At 45.3% G+C, this 21,168-nt stretch overlaps 1 protein-coding gene across 1 annotated transcript in view; it reads right to left on the bottom strand.

Annotated features, from left to right (window-relative positions):
* Positions 1-911: 911 nt before the first annotated feature.
* Positions 912-21,168, bottom strand: part of FRMPD2 (FERM and PDZ domain containing 2) — a 112,682-nt gene continuing 92,425 nt past the window's right edge. Inside the window, 7 exon segments of the mRNA XM_049103128.1 lie at positions 912-960; positions 8,756-9,099; positions 12,838-12,948; positions 15,355-15,572; positions 17,442-17,589; positions 19,426-19,519; positions 20,384-20,469. Of these exon segments, the coding sequence (XP_048959085.1) occupies positions 912-960; positions 8,756-9,099; positions 12,838-12,948; positions 15,355-15,572; positions 17,442-17,589; positions 19,426-19,519; positions 20,384-20,469 (1,050 nt within the window).

A 21,168-nucleotide genomic window follows, 5' to 3' on the forward strand; every position in this document is an offset into this window, starting at 1 on the left:
AACAGAAACCCATGTGTCTTCCAGCATTGATAAGAAATTCCTCTCCCCACTTTCCTTGCTTTCAGGATGTTCATCATGACACAGCATAGGAGAGCCAGACAGTGTCCAAACAGCTCCTGCCAGAGACTGCTCTGAAAAGTAAACAAGGCATGGCCCTGTCTTTGAGGATCCCCTGATTTAGTGGGAAGAGTGAGCAGTGAACAAATGTTAGAATCCAGGGAGAGAGTGCTATGGTAGAGGCAGCATAGAGCATTATGGGAGCAGGGGGGCTCCTGACTGAGCCCAGGAGACCACGGAGGACTTGCCAGAGGACATGGCATCGAAAACAGAGCTATGACTCTGTTCTAGGACTGATTCTTCATATGGGGGGTTAGGGAGACCTCAGGTAAGTTTATTAACTTCTCTGGGACCTCAGTTTGCTCATCTGAAAAATGGGAAGGTCAAGAAATTTATAGAATTGCTTAGATCACATAATTCTGGTACATACGTTCATGGCTCCTGGTACGGGAGGAGTCCTCAGTAAATGGGAGAGGCTATCATCATAATGATGACGATTGTCATTTCGACAGAAGGGTCAGGGGAAAGAGCCCAAGCAGGAGGCTGGGATCAACACAAGCAGGTGACCTTCAAAGCACTTCGTGCAAATATCAAGTCCTTTTTGTAGTGCTGAGAAAGGGCCTATTTGGAGAGGCAGCCAGCTGGAGTGACATTTAGTCCCCGTGTGACACAGGAAGTGGATGAGCGATGAGAAAGGCACATTGTCTGACTGTGAAGATTCAGGCACAACAGTGGAAGAACACACATTCCAGGGACTGCCCAAAGGTCACTCCACATGCTCTCTGATTAGAAAAAGCAGTCCAGACAGATGGCAGAGCACTTTGTACAGCTCTTCAAACATGCAGAGAATGTGGTCAGAAAATATCTGTTGAAAGCCCGGTTAGAGAGGATGAGGAGGAAAATCTATAAGAAATGCAAGCAGATTTAGCTTTTCATCAAACATACGAATTCTCATTTATCAGCCTCCTTCCCCACATCCAAAGCAATGTGTTGCTTTATTACATACCCTCTGCTCTCCCCTCCCTCCCCCTTCCCCGAGATGTCCCTTTCTTGTAAACTCAGCTTTGATGCCTCTCAATAGCTACAAGCCCCCAAATGCACAGAGGGTCAGTCCTCCCCAGTATAACTGGAGTTTCACCAACCTGAGTTTCACCATCAAAAAGATGTTATTTCTGCGCATGAGACCTACAGGATATATGTAAATGTGTATTTCATGTAAATAGATGCACACTCATGTGCATAAAAAGGAGACTGTATGCTACCTGGACTCTAAGAGGAATACTCACTTTAGGAAAGCAATATTTTAAAATCACTAAGCACTTTGGAAGAAAATTGGTTTAAAATCTTAAAGCATTTGACCAAACTGTGTAGAAAATGCATCTCCTTATAAGTATGGAAAGGAACACTGTGGAAGTTTTGTCATGGAAAGAGAAATCAGGGACGCCTGGGTGGCTCAGTGGTTGAGCTTCTGCCTTTGGCTCAGATCGTGATCCTGGGTCCTGCATTGGGCTCCCAGTGGGGAGCCTGCTTCTCCCTCTGCCTATGTCTCTGTCTCTCTCTTTCTCTGTGTCTCTCATGAATAAGTAAATAAAATCTTAAAAAAAAAAAAAGAACAGGAAATCCAGCCTCTTGCCCAGGCACTCTCCCCACACCCCCCACACCCCTGCCTCCACAAGCAGCCCACTACCTCTCACACTCCCTCCCTCCCTCCCTCTGGCTGGAGGAGAAGCAGGTGACAACACATGCCTTGGGCCACTACAATGTCTGACAGTGCCTGACCTCCCACCACCAACCTCCTCCAACCTTTCTGATAAGCTCTTGCAAGAGGTTGAGGTGTCAGAGTGTCTGGAGGGGCCTTGCTGGTCCCAAGGGTGACCTTGCAGTGTCTCTAAGACATCAAGGAGATAAGTCCAGTGGACTGCTGAGTTTGACGCTTGCATGACAATCCTGAGCTGAAGCCCAGTATTTAGGAGTTATTGGAGTAGTGTGCCTGACCATGTGTGGTTGGCAGGGAGTGAGCAGAGGGCTTAGGGGCATCTCCTGGGAACCTGTAAGTGTGCAGAGAGAAGCCAGCTGCAGTCAACACCAGGCCCCAGTCTGCCCCAGCTCTGCTTTTGGACTACTGCCATTCTTGACCAGGCACAGGCCTCACTCTCTTCCCTCAGGCATGCTTCTGACCTCACAGAGGTTCCCTGTGCCTTCCTATTTAACCAAGAGGCCACTCACCTGGCAGCTTCATGCCTCGGCCAGCTACGCTTATGTCACCGCAGGTATGGCAGCTGCTATTGAGTTTGACCTATAGCCTCCTACTCATTCTTTGCTATTCCAGAAACAGCACCCTTTCCGGAAAGTGTACTGTAACTTTAGGTTCATTTCAAGGACACTGGCTTCATTTTGCATACTTAACAACCATGAAGACTTACAACATCACTTTCACTAAATGATACTTGCATTTTAATTACATGAATTTAACTATATGTGCTAGGAGGGAGAGAGAGAGAGAAATAACCTTATACATCCTGCAATGACCAGCTCTCCAATCTATGAGCATAAGCCCTGGAATGAACACAAGTGAAAGCCTCAAATCTGCTATCCCCATTCATTCCTATGAGTCCAGCACATAAAGATAAGTATTTGGCAGACAGCAAGGCCCTTCACTTGAGGCTCAAAGAAAAAGCAATCTCCTCCCACACCAGAGGAGCAAAGAACATCACACCTTCCAAAGTGATGTTCACTTCATGTGATTTTTGCTCAATGCCCTAACTTTAGAAACAAACCTTGCTTAAGATGCGACTCTGGCCAAGTGCCAAGTCCTCCCTCCGGCAGCAGGCAATTCTAACCCTCCTCCATGAAAATGTACTGTACTGCTTTATTAGCATGCTTTATAAGCACCTACTGTGACATGATGGAGTCTCTAGTTGTACAGTTGTAAAAGAAAAGAACAAGGAAGGAAAAGTAAAATCTCATCTCCTCCATGAACACTCTGGATTTGCTGGCAGCCACCTGGCTCTAGGAAGGAGCCACCTGGCAGATGGTAAATTCTGGCAATTTACTGGGAATTTCAGTTGATGGGATTCATTCTTTAGCTAGAAACAATTCAAGAAAGGGAAAGAAATTGACTTTTGTTAAGTTCCTGTGGCATGCCAGGTGCCTTGAGAGGACTCAGCAGGTGTTCTTTGTTTTTTTGTTTGTTCTCTTCTCTGAAACTCAAACTATTTATTTAAATAATTTTTAATAATAAATTTATTTTTTATTGGTGTTCAATTTGCCAACATACAGAATAACACCCAGTGCTCATCCCGTCAAGTGCCCCCCTCAGTGCCCGTCACCCAGTCACCCCCACCCCCTGCCCACCTCCCCTTCCACCACCCCTACTTCGTTTCCCAGAGTTAGGAGTTCTTTCTTTTGACCTGCAGAATGTCCTGTGGCACCATCCTGGTCTTTGTTTATATTTAAGAAGCTATAGTGTTGGCCATGTCTATGTCTTCCTCTGTGAGATTTCTGTTCCTGTCTTTTGCCCATTTCATGATTGGATTGTTTGTTTCTTTGCTGTTGAGTTTAATAAGTTCTTTATAGATCTTGGAAACTAGCCCTTTATCTGATACATCATTTGCAAATACCTTCTCCCATTCTGTAGGTTGTCTTTGGGTTTTGTTGACTGTTTCTTTTGCTGTGCAAAAGCTTCTTATTTTGATGAAGTCCCAATAGTTCATTTTTGCTTTTGTTTCTTTTGCCTTCGTGTATGTATCTTGCAAGAAGTTACTGTGGCCAAGTTCAAAAAGGGTGTTGCCTGTGTTCTCCTCTAGGATTTTGATGGAATCTTGTCTCACATTTAGATCTTTCATCCATTTTGAGTTTATCTTTGTGTATGGTGCAAGGGAGTGGTCTAGTTTCATTCTTATGCTCTGCATCACTTGCCATCAGGGAAATACAAATCAAAACCACAATGAGATACCACCTCACACCAGTGAGAATGGGGAAAATTAACAAGGCAGGAAACCAAAAATTGTGGGAACCAGGAAATTTAACAAAAATCCCCTACCCCTGGACAAGCAGAGCAGGACTGATTACATTTTGTGCTACACCCGCCACCTCCTGTAGAACCCCCACAAGACCTGCTTATTGCTTAAGGCGCTGCCCCACCCTAGTCAACCGCTGGGCACACCCTAATCGGAAATCGGCTCATAACAATGTAACCCTGCTTTGTGCCCGCCAAAACCCCGCAGCGATTCTGACCAAAATAATAGGCCAGCTCAAGTGGATACTATAGGGTAAGGTGTAATTCAATCGGCCACCTGCGTGTGGACCGACATGACTGTGCAACTTTCTGCGTATTCCAAGGGCCACTGGCCCCTATAAAGCTGCTACGCCTCTTAGTCTAGGGGTCCAAGTCTCTGCTCCGCTGTGTCGGGTGCACTTGGACCCAAGCTCGAGTTTGTAAATAAACCCTCGTGTGTTTGCATCGGTGTCGGCTCCTTGGTGGTTTCTCGGATTCTCAATCTTGGGCACAACAAAATGTTGGAGAGGATGCAGAGAAAAGGGAATGTGAACTGGTGCAGCCACTCTGGAAAACTGTGTGGAGGTTCCTCAAAGAGTTAATATTAGACCTGCCCTACGACCCAGCAATTGCACTGCTGGGGATTTACCCCAAAGATACAGATGCAGTGAAACGCCAGGACACCTGCACCCCGATGTTTCTGGCAGGAATGTCCACAATAGCCAAACTGTGGAAGGAGCCTCCGTGTCCATCGAAAGATGAATGGATAAAGAAGATGTGGTTTATGTATACAATGGGATATTACTCAGCCATTAGAAACACAAATACCCACCATTTGCTTTGATGTGGATGGAACTGGAGGGTATTATGCTGAGTGAAGTAAGTCAATTGGAGAAGGACAAACATTATACGTTCTCATTCATTTGGGGAATATAAATAATAGTGAAAGGGAATTGAAGGGAAGGGAGAAGAAATGGGTAGGAAATATCAGAAAGGGAGACAGAACATGAAGACTCCTAACTCTGGGAAACGAACTAGGGGTGGTGGAAGGGGAGGAGGGCGGGGGGGTGGGTGTGAATGGGTGGCGGGCACTGAGGGGGCACTTGACAGGATGACCACTGGGTGTTATTCTGTATGTTGGCAAATTGAACACCAATAAAAAATAAATTTATTATTTTATAAAAAAGAAGCTATAGTGAAAGAGAATAAAGGGGAAAGGAGAAAAAATGAGTGGGAAATACCAGAAAGGGAGACAGAACATGAAAGACTCCTAACTCTGGGAAACGAACTAGGGGTGGTGGAAGGGGAGGTGGGCGGGGGGTGGGGGTGACTGGGTGACGGGCACTGAGGTGGGCACTTGACAGGATGAGCACTGGGTGTTATTCTGTATGTTGGCAAAATTGAACACCAATAAAAAATAAATTTATTATTTTATAAAAAAGAAGCTATAGTGAAAGAGAATAAAGGGGAAAGGAGAAAAAATGAGTGGGAAATACCAGAAAGGGAGACAGAACATGAAAGACTCCTAACTCTGGGAAACGAACTAGGGGTGGTGGAAGGGGAGGAGGGCGGGGGGTGGGGGTGACTGGGTGACGGGCACTGAGGTGGGCACTTGACAGGATGAGCACTGGGTGTTATTCTATATGTTGGCAAAATTGAACACCAATAAAAAATAAATAAATAATAAAAAAGAAGCCTCAGGCTCAGAGGAGTCAACACTCCCCGCATACTTAGTACATCTTAGTACATGTTAAAGCTGAAACCAGCTATATGCTCATGAAGTCTGTGCTCTTTTGGTTCCAAACTGCAGAAAGACAACTTGACTCACAGGTGCCAGAAAGGAAGAGGTATTTGCCTGGAACAGCCACCTCAGAACTGAGGTGCATACACTTGTAAGAGGAGTCTGCAAAGAGCCACAATCCTACCAGGAACTGGGGGACTATGTTCAGGGACTGTGGGGCATGTGACATGCTTTCTTCTTGTAGGGGATGGTCACTATGTATGCATCTAGAGCAAGTTAATAATGTCCTGTTAGAGAAGAAGCTAACATGGTTTCAGTCCTTCCTTTGGAAGGAAAGAAAAGTTCCTGAGCAGGGGAAAAAAACATGGTAAAAATGCAGCCAGGAATTGTGAGGAGGCAGAGTGGCTGTCATTACCAGGAGCACCACAGGGAGGTCAAGTACAAGGGGGAGGTTTTGGCCATGGAGGGAGCCAGGACAGAGAAACAGTAAGGCTGCCTCTTTATGGCTCCATGGACCACCATTGGCCTTGGTAACAAGCATGACTAACTGAATATCAGAAGCTCCACCAGAATGCTCTGGAAAAGCCCTCAAGATTCTTGTATAACTCCAGGAGAGGAGAACTTCCTCCGAAGATGGTATGTTTTGGACATCAGGTATACCGTTTCAAGTAGGAACACTAAAGCCAAATTTAATTTGATCAAAAAAAATAATATGATATTTCTTGCAAAAATAATGACAAAAGATAGGAGAAAATAGGCATACACTTATAAGTAGAAGATAGAAAAAAGGCAGATTTCACCCTAATATAAGCACTTTCTAGTCAACAAATACATGATGATAAAATGAGCCACTTTTATAGGTAGCAAGTTCTGCATCCCTGGAGGTATTCAATCAAAAGCAGGTCCCCTGCTTCAGGGATAGTTTTCAGCAGGGAGTATGAAGTCTGATCAGATCATTTTTGTATTGATTCTGTGACTTCATGAATGAAACAGCAACAAAACTAAAATTAGTAAAAAAAAAAAAAACATTAATAACTGCTAACTATATTAGTTTAAAAGTACATGGCAAGTCAAACTCCAGGCTTGTAGCTAAACCCAGAGTAACTCTAAAATCCAATAATCCAATGCTCAGGGTTTCTGTCCATCATCCTGTACTCTCTGGCAGTTAAACCTTTAAAATTCCAAGAGAGTAGCCTCATTCCTATAAGGAAATCGAGTAGGAAAACATAAATGTTTCCTATAAGATCACACTAATAGTTGTCCTCGGGTAAACCTCTGGAGGTTCTTTCCTTTATCGTGTGACCAAGTACATCAATTCCTGCTTAGAATACAATTGTAAGAAATGATAAATACATGTGTATTTATGCATTTTCAGACAATGAAAATGAATACCACTGATGAATGTGCTTGCCCACTCTGTTTTACTTTGCAGACTAGTTAGTTTTTGTTTGGTTGGTATGGCATTCTTATAAAAATTGTACCTGAATGCTTTTATTTATTCATTTATTTTGAAGGGGTGAGAGGTCAGAGGGAGAGAGAGAACCTTAAGCAGACTACCCTGAGTGGGGGGCCGAATGTGGGGCTGGATCTTACCCTCAAGATCATGACCTGAGCCGAAATCAAGAGTCGAACACTCAACCGACTGAGCCACCCAGGAGCCCCCTGAACATTTTTGGAGAACATGTGCCTGGCTCCTATTAGTCACAGATCTCACCTTGCCTGATTGCATGAAATGGGCTGCTTCATTCTTCATGTCACCTACCAGGCCCTATAGATCTGCCCTAGTCAGCCTTCTAGGATGACCAACAAAAAAGAGCCATTTCATAGCAGTGGGCATATCCAGTGTCAAACACAAGCCACCCTTCCTTATCATTTGCCTGCTTTGTGCCCATGCATCCAGCTAGCACGTGCCTTGAGGCAGTATCTCACCCCTTTCTAGGTATTTGAAACCTCTCTCTGTTCCTAACAGGTTCCTGTGCACCTTAGTATATGTGATAAATACTGTCAAACTGAATCACCCAGAATGTTTTCCATCAGAACAGGATGGAAGACTGCAAATACTTGGGGGTGAGGCACAAAATGAAGGCTAAGTTAAAAATGTCTATTAAAATGAATGTTTCAGTCCGGTCTTTAAAGATAAAGACAGATTTTTTTTTTTTTTAAAACTGGTGTCAAGGAATCCCTGGGTGGCGCAGCGGTTTGGCGCCTGCCTTTGGCCCAGGGTGCGATCCTGGAGACCCGGGATCGAGTCCCACATCAGGCTCCCGGTGCATGGAGCCTGCTGCTCCCTCTGCCTGTGTCTCTGCCTCTCTCTCTCTCTCTCTCTCTCTGTGACTATCATAAAAAAAAAAAAAACTGGTGTCAATTATCAAGTATTATATTAGCAATAAAGAGGGTGATGTATACAAGGGAACTTCTTTCTTATCACAATGCTTTAAAAGGCCATGCAGGAGGTGGGGTGGGGGGCCTAGGTGGCTGGGTCAATTAATTCCAACCTTGATTTCGGCTCAGGCCCTGATCTCAGAGTCATGGGACCGAGCTCAGGAGGGAGTCTGCTTGAAGATTTTCTCTCTCCCTCTTCCTCTACCCCTCCTTCCTCTGCACTCTCTTACTTGCTGTCTAAAATAAATAAACCAATCTTTAAAAAACTAAAAATAAGGGCATGCAGGATGTAGCACAAAGGTTTGTATGCTGGGAGAAACACCTAACACCTGCTATCTGTAGGTTCCAAGGGTACAGGAGGACCACCGAGTGAGGTTAGTTTTCCAAAAGCTCACTGTGGTTGCAACAGCTCCAGACCTATGCTTCTCTTTTTTCTGCCCCACCCCTCCCACCTCTGCCAAATGCCTAGAATAGTGCTGGACCCAGTAAGCATCTGAACACCATTATTAACTGCTTGATTATAATTTCTAGCAATGAAATGCTATTTACAAAGTATCTGCAAAAGTGGTGATTCTTACCTTTCAAGTCTCCTGATATCACAAACTGAATAACAGTTTTCCCTTATATCCTTTTCCAAAGAGGTGGCCAAATTTGATGCATCCATTTCTTGCTGCAGTCTGCATAAGTGAGGGTGGGAATCCTGAGGATGCATCGAGGAAGTGGCCCAGAATCTCTCTAGGTCTTGGTCCCATTGTACCTCCCCAGTGGCTCTTTGGAAAGACTCTGGCCCAGGAGCCGGGCTTTCCCCTGCATCTAGGGAGGCATTCTCCCTTTGGCTATATTCTTGATCCAAACTGGGGCTCTGCTCTGAGTCAGTGCAAGTTGCCCTGGTGAATTCTTTGTCTGATGAGAGCACAGGTGTCTATTAAAAGAAATGCTAAGGGTTATTGGATCCATGGTGCATATTAAGCAAAATCTAAAACTTACTTCTTTAAAACATAATCATGGGGGATCCCTGGGTGGCGCAGCGGTTTGGCGCCTGCCTTTGGCCCAGGGCGCGATCCTGGAGACCGGGGATCGAATCCCACGTCGGGCTCCCGGTGCATGGAGCCTGCTTCTCCCTCTGCCTCTCTCTCTCTCTCTCTCTCTCTCTCTCTCTCTCTCTGTGTGACTATCATAAATAAATTAAAAAAATTAAAAAAAAAAAACATAATCATGGTTTTTCTTCCATGTGATTGTGGGGCAAAGCAGTTCAGAGATGGGCTCTGGGTCAGTTTCCCTCTGTCAGGACCCCAGCTCCCACTGGGCCCTAAGTGACACAAGTAACCATCTCTAAACCACTTAGTTTGGAGCATTGGAAAAATAATGTAAGTGTTATTTTTTTAATATTTTAAAATTTTTAAAAATCAAACTCAACACCCAAAAACCAAATAACCCAGTTAAGAATTTGGCAGAAGACATGACTAGACACTTTACAAAAAGACATCCAGATGGGTAGCAGACATGTGAAAAGATGCCCAACATCACTCATTATCAGGAAAATGCAAATCAAAACCATGATGAGATACCATCTCGCCCTATTGCCACCTCCTACAGCTATCTGCAATTCGTTTCTCAGCTCCTCAGATGCATGCTTATACTCACTCTTTCTGTATGTGCCTCGCTGTTTGTCCCTGCACCTACTCCACCCACGCATCTATCTCTCCATCATTCATCAGAAACAGTTCTGATCAGGGTCTCTAGGGACCTGCATTTTCCTAAAGCCAAAGGACAAATTCCTGTCCTCACCTCATTCTACTTCTCAGCAGCATGCAACATAAGTGTTTTCTTCCTCCTTCTTAAGAACGTCCTTTACACACTTAACACTACTTGAATATGTTTGCTCTGAACTCTACCCTTCCCTGGGTTTCCCCCCACCTCCCAGGCCCCTACTACCATCTCATTTCTTTGAACTGGACCTTTCAATGTTGGGGGTGTCCCAAGGCTTACTTCTCTGCACTCTTTCCCAGGGTGATCTCATCCATTTCATGGCTTTAAATAATGTTATTTGCTGACAGTTCCCAAATCTACATTTTTCCAGCCCTGATAGCATGCCAATTCTCCACAAATACCTGCCTAATTGACATCTCCACTGGCTGTCCCATAGACATTTTAGTTCTATGTACTACCAAGAACTATCGCTTCTCTTCTACCTACATTAAATTGCACTCTCTACACACTCCCTAGCTTGGCAAGTGGTATTATCATTCAACCTGTTGTTCAAGCCAAACTTTGCTCTCTTCCCATGTGACCACATCTAAGCCAAAAGTAATCCTTTGGGCTCTACCTCCTATATCTGACTGCTTCTTACCAACTATTTGGCTACAGCCTGAGTCCAAGCCACGATATCTTATTTGAATGACGGCTGGCTCCAGTCCATCTCCAGTTCAGTGGTATTCCTGAAGTATAGGCCAGATGAGGGTATGCTTCTGCCTAACCCTTCACCCTCCCACTACTTCCAGCTAAATGGCTTCCCACTGAAGCCAAAATGGAATCAGCACATTGCCAAGACCTACAAGGCCTTAAGTGAGGTGGCCTCTGACTCATTCTATAGCTTTTTCCCTTCCACACCTGTTATCTTTTTGTCCCTCCAACATCCAGGTTCATTCCCATCTCAGAGCCTCACACTTGCTATCACTTCTGCCTGGAATGACTTACTCCAGATGTGTGTATGGCTGCCTCCTTTCTATGACTACTGTATTCTAATTAGGAACTAAATGCCCCCTTCCTTGGTCTTCTATCTGACCTCTGAAGCCACATGAATGACTGAAAATTCCTCTTCCTCTTGTCCTTCAAGTAGGAGGGGGGAGAAAGCATGCCCACCATACCTCACTCCAAGCCTTCCCACTAGACTCTTCAGGGCCCTTATAAGTGGAAATATTCTCCAGATCAGAAGGACCATTTTTTCTTGGCATTTCCTAGATATCTCAACAAAAACATAGGCACAAAGCCCTTGGCCTGATCTTTGTGCATGTGAGGCTTGATCTTCTCATTCCCTGGTCAGTTGCTCAATACAACTGCCATGTCTACCTTCTTTTCCAAACTGACAGCTTTCTGATTTCCTTTCCCTGGCAATTTTCTCACTGAAGTCTGTATCAAATGACATCCTGAGTCCAGAGAATCAAAGGATTGGGTCACAAAATCCTCTGTGATGTCTCTAGTGATTGGCACCCTCAGTGATGAGTAATCGATTTTATTCACGTTTTATAAATAAGGAATCATGAGGCTTGGGGAAGTTGGGAAATTGCCCAAGGTCCAGGTAGTCAGCAAGTGGAAGAGCAGGCAGTCAGCAAGAGGAAGAGCAGGTGCAGGTGATTGCAGGGTACTCACACAAATGCCTTCACAGGACGAAGGCCCTCATCCCCCAGCTGCCGGGAATGCTGGTTACTGACAGCTCACAGCTAGCCCCTCCCCAGGAATCGTGCTCCACTCAAGGGAGCTGTCTCAACAAAGTCAGATTCCCCTCCCTTGGGGCAGCCCACACCCCATTGCTGGTTTATACAAAGTACAAAGCCACAGGCTCTCTTGCCCCAGACCAGGACATCTCTGAGGGGGCCATCCCAGCTCAAAAGCTCCCTGTAACATAAGCAGAGGAGGCCCCTGTTGCAGCTGCAGCATGTTAACTTCTCCTTCCACACAACTCTGCCTTCACAGGGGTATTTCCAGGAGCAGGCCCCATAAACGTCCTGCACTCAAATCTCTGCTGCAGCTTCTGTGTCCCAAGGAGCCAACGGGTGGCATTATGATGACTAATTTTATCTGTCGACTTGGCTAGGCCGCAGTACCAAGATGTGTGCTCAAACACTAGTCTAGATATTTCTGCAAAGCCATTTTTTAGATGAAATTTACATTTAAATCAGCAGACTTTGAGTAAAGCAAATGATCCTCCATGATGTGGGTGGGCCACATTCGATCAGTTGAGGGATTAGGATAGAAAGACTGAGATCTCCAAAAAAAGGAGGAATTCTGCTTCCAGCCTGCCTTGGGACACATGCTGCAACATGGACCCCTCCCTAGGTTTCCAGCCTACCAACCTACCCTGCAGAATTTAGACTGGCCAGCCCCCACAATCATGTGAGCCCATTCTTTAACCACTCCCATACCTCTGCACACACACACCTTATTGATTCTATTTCTCTGGAGAATCTAATACGGGTGTCAAAGCAAAAATTCTGAATTTTTCTGATTTCAATGCTTCTTCTTTGCCTTGACCATGCATATCTAATTCATGCTTTAAAGCTGGACCTACATCCTGTTCTCCATTTCATCCCTCCAAATGGAAATTTGTACCTTTCCTCAGTCTGGTTTTGTATTGCTCCTGATTTCTCCCCTCTGATGCTGTGTCCACCAGAAAGCCTGGCTCTAGAAGTTTCACAGACAAAAATCTGGATATATGACTATCTACAGGAAGACACAAACATTGGAGAGGCGGAGTGGGGGAGGGGGCAAGGAGAAGATGGGCATAGGTTCTCATTAACTTCTCACAGATTAACTGAGGTTTGGAGGCTAGATATTTTCCTGCCCCAGTGGAAGAAGATGGCATTGAATCCTGCCTAAAAAAAAGTTGGGTTTCTCAGGACCCACCAGACAAGAAAAGAGGTGCTTGAAGGCACTAGAGGGCATCGCATCTTATCTGCCATCCCTGGTCTATCTCAGGCAGTGCACCTGGAGAGGGTCGGTAAAGTAGGAGCGTGACTTCCTGTGAGGCCCCTCGAAGTAAGTGGAGCACCTCCTACAAGAAACCAGAATCTGTGGTTGGATATGGTGGTATATCTCTCTGGCACTGTCCCCTTAATTTGCTTCTCGGCTCCAGAGAACTCTAGAGAATAATGTTATGGGCCTGATTTCCTAAGGTGAGAGAATCCAAAGCCATGACCTGAGGTTCCCATGAAGGTAACACACACACCCATGCTGGGCTAGAAGTGACCAGGGTCTGCCCAGGGCCTTTTCATGGCAGCACCTGTCAGTACTGATGCCTTTTCTTTACTGAGAGAGTGACTCAAACAAATAGCTATTCATCACCTCAAACTTCCTCTCCTCTCAGCAGCCCCCTCATCTCAGGAGCCATCAGCATGTACGCTCCACCACCCCAATCTCTAAAGCTTCATCCTTGGCCCTGAGCTGTCCTCCACAGCTCAGTTCAGACACTCAGAACTTCTCACCTATGAAATTGCAATGCCCTCCTCTCTGCTCCTTGCCTCCTCCAGTGTCACTCGCCCCCCCCCTCCACAGTGTTCAAGAGAGCTCTTTCCAAAATGCAGACATAACCAGGTCCCTCTCCCACTGAACCCCCTCTCTGTCTCATGTCACATTCAACAGGCTCTGCAACACAGCACACAGGACCTGTTCTTACCTGCTGCTGCCTCTCACCCCACTCTCTCTCTCCCACCTGCTCCCGCTGCTCCCACATCCTAAGCTCCAGCTACGCTGAGCCTCTTCCTCCAACCCACTTTCTCAGAGCCCAGGGCTTCAAGTTGCCTTGGTAGTTCCTATTTCCTATCTACACTAGGATTTCTCAAACTCTCAGTACTGACATTTTAGGCTGGATAACTCCCTGTTGTGGGGGCTGGCTGCCTTGTTCACTGAAGAATGTCAAGCAACATCTCTGGTCTTTGCTCACTTGATGTCCCTGACACCTGCCATTGTGACAACCACAAATATATCTGAACTTTGCCAAATGTTCCTTGAAAGGCAATATGATTCCAACTTGAGAATCACTGATCTGGACACCACCTAATACCCTCTTACTGGCAATGGACTTCCACAGAATGTGCTTCCCTGCACTGTTCCCTGGGGCAAGCATTTTTGTTTCTCATGACACTTGTTTTACACAGTCATTTCTGTTTTCTTGTTTGTCCCACCCCACTACAGGCTCTGAGAATATATGAACTCGTGCCTCTGTGTCTTTAGCTCCTCACAGAGCTGCTGACCCAGGTTTGGTTCTCAGGAAATAGTTCTTGGCTCACAAAATAAAGAGATAAAAGTATTGCCACCCAACATATGCCATCCTGGGGATTTTCCATCCCTCACCATGCAGCCCAAAGCCATTCTCCACCTTGCTCTGTGTTCTGGAGGTGGGTCTGTGCAGACTGCAGAGAAGCTTCCTATTGGGCTCAGCCAATAGAAGCATGGGTGGGATCAGAGATAGGAGGAGAGGGAGGGGCTTCCTCTTGGCTCAGCCAATGGAAGCATGGGTAGGAATCAGAGCTAGGAAGAAAAGGATGTGGGTACGTATTTTCCCACCTTCCTCCACATGGGATTGTTACAGAATGGCTAGGTCCCTCAGTAAATGTCATAGCTTATGTCATCAGATCCACTTCACCAGCTTTCTCAGTTTCCCTGGTTGAATAATTGCTCCTTCCTATATGCTTTTGGACTTGGGAGGGGTAGAGAGATAATTGCACCCACTGTTCCTAGCTCCAGGGCTCTACACTCTCCCTTGAGCTTCCCAACAACCAGATCACAGCCTTATTCAATTCTCCTCATATGACTCACTTTCAATCCAGGACCCTGACTGATATGCACAATATTCCATTGAGATACTGTGCTATAAACATTGAGAAGTGTCTACTTTTATTTTAAGTGGGATCCATGCAGGGCTTCAACTCACAACCCTGGTATCAAGACCTGAGTTGAGATCAAGAGTCAGATGCTTAACTGACTGAGCTACCCAGGTGCCCAGAGAAGTGTCCACTTTTTACTCTTTTTTAAATTACATTTTTTTTATCATATGTAAAAACTGGGACAACCGTTGTATGCAGGACAACCGATGTAACACTACACATCAAAATATAAATTTAATAGAAAAATGAGAAGAAGGGCAGAAAGGGACCCACTGTAGTCTCTTCAGCCCACACACCCACCTCCTAGAATGTTTGGAGGGCTTTAGTCAGCATACAGCTAGGGTTTGTCTTCAGTTTCATTATAAACCTAATTAGAAGCAAGGCTTACTCAAGGTTAGCTATTCAAGAACTGAGACAGAAAATTAAATGTGAGAATGTTCTACCAATTGCTTTCTTTGTATGATCCAGGTTCCAGGTATGCTTTCAAGAGGCCAAAGTACTCCTTATGGTGGGAGAACCTGAAAGAGGCATGGTTGGTGTCAGTGTGCATACATATGGGCTGCATGGTCTCCTACCTGGAAAATGAGGCCTTCTATAGGCCTTCCATTCACAGCCAGGATAATGTCACCAGCGGCAATGGTCCCATTCTCCTCAGCTGGCTGCCCCAGGAAGAGTCTCTTATTAATCCTCACAAGATCATTCTTGAGATGACTGTAGCTCTCTCTCTTCATCTGCACGAAGCTGAATCCCAAACCACTGGCATTTTTTTTCAGAGTGACTTCAAACTTTGGACCTGTGTTGTGGGAGGTGGACAAGATAAATTCCTTAGTAGATTCCCAATGAAATTAACTAGCCTTAAAATGTAAATGGTCAAATAGATGAATTATTTCTGTTTTACATAAAAAGATTTCATCTTGCTCATTTTTATGATAGAGTCCATTCCGATGCTAAGGGAAATAAAAGGCAAGCTGCAAATGTGAATCACATGTGTAATTTCAGTTCTCAAATAGCTACATTTTAAAAAGTATGAGGGAATAGGTAAAATAAACTTAACCATATAGTATATGTAACCAATATATCTATAATATGGCCATTTTAACAAGTAATCAATATGAAAAAGTATTGAGATATTTTGCATCCTTATGAACTAAGTCTTCAAAAATCAAATATATATTTTATCAATTTGGATTGGCTATATTCAAGTACTCAATAGCCATACATAGCAAGTAGCTGCCCTATTGGACAAAGCAATTATAGATAATCAGTAAGGTTTATGTGTAAATATAGTTTATAGACATATACAATATGCCTATATCATTTAGTAAAACCTATATATATTCCTATTACTCCTTTATTTTTTTAAAAGATTTTATTTATTTGTTCATGAGAGACAGAGAGAGAGGGAGAGAAAAAGGCAGAGACACAGGCAGAGGGAGAAGCAGGCTCCATGCAGGGACCCCGATGTGGGACTTGATCCCGGGACCCCAGGATCATGTCCCTGGGCTGAAGGCAGGCACCAAACCACTGAGCCACCCAGGGATCCCGCCATTACTCCTTTAGAACCTCAATTGTCTTTAGTATATTTGAAACAAAATTTTGCATAATTAGACTGTGGAGAAAATTCTGGTCAACTCTGTCAAAATGTTTTAGCTGCTATTTTGTTTAGCCACGTGGACAGACCATAAAACAAAACAGCTGCCTCCAGGCAGCAAAGACGGACACTGCCCAGGAACCTCACTAGTCCAAGAAGAGGCCTCTGGGTCTCTCCTAGTCTGCCTTCCATTTGGCAATGAATCAATAGGACAGAGCACTGTCTCATAAACTTTAATTTGGGGTGAGAATGAAAGCATCTGAAGCTTTTAGTTCCAGGTATAACATATGACCAATTTCACCATCACTGCCATGAGACACTCCCCCCACCTCATTTGATAGTGAGTTTTTCGGAGGGCCTCTCTGGAGTGAGCACAGGAGCCACGAAAGAGGAAACAGACTTGTCTTATGCACGCGTGCCCCACTCCACCCAACCCTATCACTCATATGGCTACTGTGCATCCAACCTGACTCACATCTTCAGGAAAATCCCTAACAGGAGATTGAAAAATGATTAAGGTCCAAATCATGAAATACTAAGGGAGTACATGTTTTCCTAGCAAGAAACAATCACAGGGCAGTGCAGAGAGGCAACCCATCAGAAGATATGCCATGATGTCCCTGCAAATTGATGGAGAGTTACTGTTTTACATGATGATAAAAATAAGCTCTGAGCACCTTCCCCTCTCAGCCTGCCTGCCTCATCACATCCCAGATCTTTTGTGATGGATATCTTAGCTAAAATGTGGAGATTTGGTCAGAAAATGCCCGACCCTTTTGTTCCAATTTTATTCCTAAATATTTATACACTAGCATTCAGACAGCTGATTGAGAGACCTCAGAAGGCATGGAGGAGAATCATGCCTGGCAATCATTTTGGAAAAATGCATTTTTTCCCCGAAACTTATTCCATTAGATTGGTTTCCACCGCCAATCTGAATGCCAGCCGCATCATGCTCACTATCTTTTGAGAACCCAGAGGAAGCCTTCCTACCTTCCCTTTAGAGTTGAGAATTCAAAAGCCGCAGAGGATGACAAAACAATAGTAACACTCAATTCTCTCTCCTCTCACCATCTGTCACTGAGACACAGCCCGCGGGCCTGCCAGGCAAGGCTGTTGCCAAGGAAACCGCCATGCATTCATCTCCCATCCTGTCTTTAGCAAAAGGACACTGTTGGGCGGTCCTGAGGCCTCTTCTCTCTAAGACGAGTCTTGCAACCTGGAAGATGGGTGAACAAACTCCATTTGCACATGATATGGCAACCAGGAGGCTCTCCCTTTACCCTGCAAGTGCTTCTTAAATTTCTGATACTTCCAATAGCAGCTTCATTTGAATCTCAAATTAAAATCTCCAATCTAACCCACTTGTTGGGATCCATAGCCATATTTTCAACTATCTGTTGGACAAACGTTCCTGGAGGTAACACATGTAGCTCCATTTCAATGCATTCAAGGCCAAATTCATCTTCCCCTCTCTCACCCTCACTATCCACTCTTTGTTCTGCCTAAAACATTCCTCCCCTTGTATCTGCTTTCTCAGAACATGGAACCACCTCTCAACTAACCTCCCAGTGGCCACACCTGCCAGGATACAGCTCGCCCCCTTCTCCAGCCCGCCCTACAGCTCTCCAAATGCCTAGTTCCTAAGACTTGCCTGTTCACCATCAGAAACGTCTTCCCCAGGACTCCCCCTCCTCCATTCCCTCTCCTACTGTCAGTGCCCAGCAGGACTGTGACAAGCTCTAGTTAACCTGGCTTCCTGGGCCATAGCTCCTCCTCCTCAGGCCATTCCCCCCATTGTTACACATGGTTTGATCTAAGACACAAACTGAACATGCAACACTCTTGATCAAAAGTCTCTAATGTTTCCCATCACCTAGAATCCAACTCCTGGCAGGTATCCCAGACCTATGCCAATCTGACCTCCCACTTTCTTTTGGTTTGATTTCCCACCCTTCTTCCCCACACACTCTTGTTACACAAAGCTTACTTCAGGAACCAGTGGCTAGATATCACCTGGACGCTTTTTAGAAATATTAAGCTTCCATTCAGGGGACTTGGGCCTGCTAACGTCCTTCTGTTGCCATTGTCATTCAGCACCAAGCCCATGATCCCAGAGCAACAATTCCTACCTGTCATCACTGCCAGCAAGTTTCTGGCAGCAAGCAAGAAGAATCTTCTCTAATCAGGTTCATTAGCAAAAGTCTAAGGAACAGCAAGTACTAATAAATTATGACTCTGTTCTCAAGATAGGTCAACCAAGGTGGCCAGTATGAGTCAATTTCACTGCGAACCAGAAGACTGCTTTGGGAAAGGAAGGAAACAGGGGCCCTCCTGCTCCCTCATTTTGCCAGAAAGGCCCACAGGAGTCCTTTCCATCTCTGCCAATTCCCCAGTTACCTAGAGGGCAATGCCAGCTCTGTGGTTTAGGACACTGAAGCATGAAAAGGCTCCAACCCTCAAGCCAGAGAACTGAATGCAGCATGGTAACATCCAGATGTTGCTTGGGCATCACATAGAATAAGGAGTCTATAAGGGGTCAATGCCTTCAGTTCTGAGTTTTACTTCACTGCGATAAGAATACCGGGACAATATGACCTGAATTTCCCAGGGAGATGGGACTAGCATGAACTGGAGAGATGGTGTCAGCAAGTACAAAGGCCAGCTGGTGACAGGGCCTGAGAGCAGATGGAAGCATTGGTCAGTTTGGGCTGGAGCAGAGAGTGTTAAGGGGCAGCCAGAGCCAGGTGGGAGATGTCGCTCCACCATATCATCTCTGTTCAGCTGTCTGATTTCAGAACCTAGGCAAGTGGAAAGCTAGCTTTTCAAGGCTCTTTGCAGGGGACAAGGTATTCTTCTTGGAGAATCTGTCTACTTCCTCCTGGCTTTCACATCACCATAGAAAAGTGAAGAAGTAAAAGAGAAAATAAGACAAAGAAGAAAGTCTTGTTTTGTTACCTCCCCATCTGCCTCCCACCCAGAGGCAACCACAGCTTCTGATGTTGTCCCGGAAAGCTCTGGAAGGAAGGACAGCTCCCACTAATGCGGCACTGACCTGCCCAGAATCCTTGAGGCACTGCACAGCCTGCTTGTGGGTGAGGCCACACAGACCCACTTCATGCACCTGCAAGAGCCGGTCACCTGGAAGGGGGACAGAAGTCATTTCTCCAAGCTCTGGAGGCTGTAAAAATGACTGTTCCTGAAAGTCCCTGCCCAGCACTCTTCCATGCAGCCTCAAAGGGGAACAGGAAGCAGAGTTGTGAGGATCCCCAACGGGGCCTGGCTGCCAGCCACCTCTCTGAACACCTTTATAGATCAATGACACAGAAATTTCTATTATTGGTTCACAGAGGGGTTGAGCCAACTCTGTATAACTAAATCCTTTCTCCTATTTTCCTGTGAAACCATTTTTGAAAGCACTTTCAAGTCACTTAGGGGTAATATTTATATCTCCAGGATTTTTTTTACATTTCAAAACAGGCCAGAAAGACCTGGTTGATGCTAGGAACAAGAGAATTCTTGAGAAAATAGAGATAACTAAGATCCTGGGTGCCCTTTCTAGCTCAACTTGCCATTTTGGAGAGCAATAAAAATCACCCCCTTGCTTCAGAGCAGAGGACATGAGGAAAGGCAGAGAGGAGACTTGTCATTGTCCTCTATGGATACTAAAGTGGGGATCATCAATGCACACTCTGCCCTCCACAGGAAGCACTACTTTCTCCCTTGAAGGCCAAACAGCAACAAGCTTATTTAAAATCACATATTTTAGAATCACCTTATGCTCCCCAGTGTGCCACTACAAACATTTCATCCCCTTGTTAACTTATCATGGAGGTAGGCCAGGTTGAGTCAGCCCCTTTCCCAGGTGAGGAAACCAAGACTTGGAGAGGCAATCATTTGCACAAATTCTAGGGTGGGAGTGAGGTAAGGCCTGGAGGCTGTAGCTCCCAGGCCAGGGCTCATCACACCACAGAATGCAGTTCCCAACATGACTCCATCCCTCATCCCACTGGATCTGTCCTTCCTTGGCAGCTGGCCCTCCAGGAACAATGGATTTCATGTAAATACCTCCATAGGGCACACTTGTGTTAATGCCACCCTGGAAAACACAATGAAAGTGTCACCACCTGTCTGCTCCCTCCTGACAGAGCCTCCCTAATCTCCCAAAGAAATCCCCCATCTGGCTACCCAGATCTATCCCATTACCTCATCTCCATGTGAAACCTCATATATTCACTTGTTTGTTCAGACTACATTGTCTGCTGTGCAACAAGGTTAGATGTCCATAAGGAGTATAACAACACAGCTGGCATGAGGGAGCTGTGCTGCTTCCAGCCTAGCAGCAGCCTGTAGCAGGTGCTCAGAAATCCAAGTCACATCAATGCACCATATGGTCTCTCCCTAAGCAGCAAGCAGCATAGGTATAGATGCAGTCACAGGCCCAGAGGCTGGCCTGGCAGGTCCTATACGCTTGAGTCTTGGTTTGTAGATACAATCCTAGAATGAACTACAATTTTATTATTCCTGTACAGTTTTTTCCCTTTCTCCTCCAAGGTCTGCAGATAAGCTCAGAAACCAATGCAAAGTGGCCATCTTGAACTCTGGTCTGACCAATTTGACTATTCTGCCCTTGGAAGCAGGAATATTAGGCTACACTGTGACCCTTCTCTGAATGACCATGGATCACCTCACTCACCTTTGTCTTATGTCCCTGCAGTCTCACTCTGCTGCCCTTTCTTTGTTGTGCAGTATAACCACAGAACCAAGACCCATCACCCAATCCCACCCACACTGCTTG

Source organism: Canis lupus, chromosome 28, assembly GCF_003254725.2.
Source record: "Canis lupus dingo isolate Sandy chromosome 28, ASM325472v2, whole genome shotgun sequence".
NCBI lineage: Eukaryota > Metazoa > Chordata > Mammalia > Carnivora > Canidae > Canis > Canis lupus.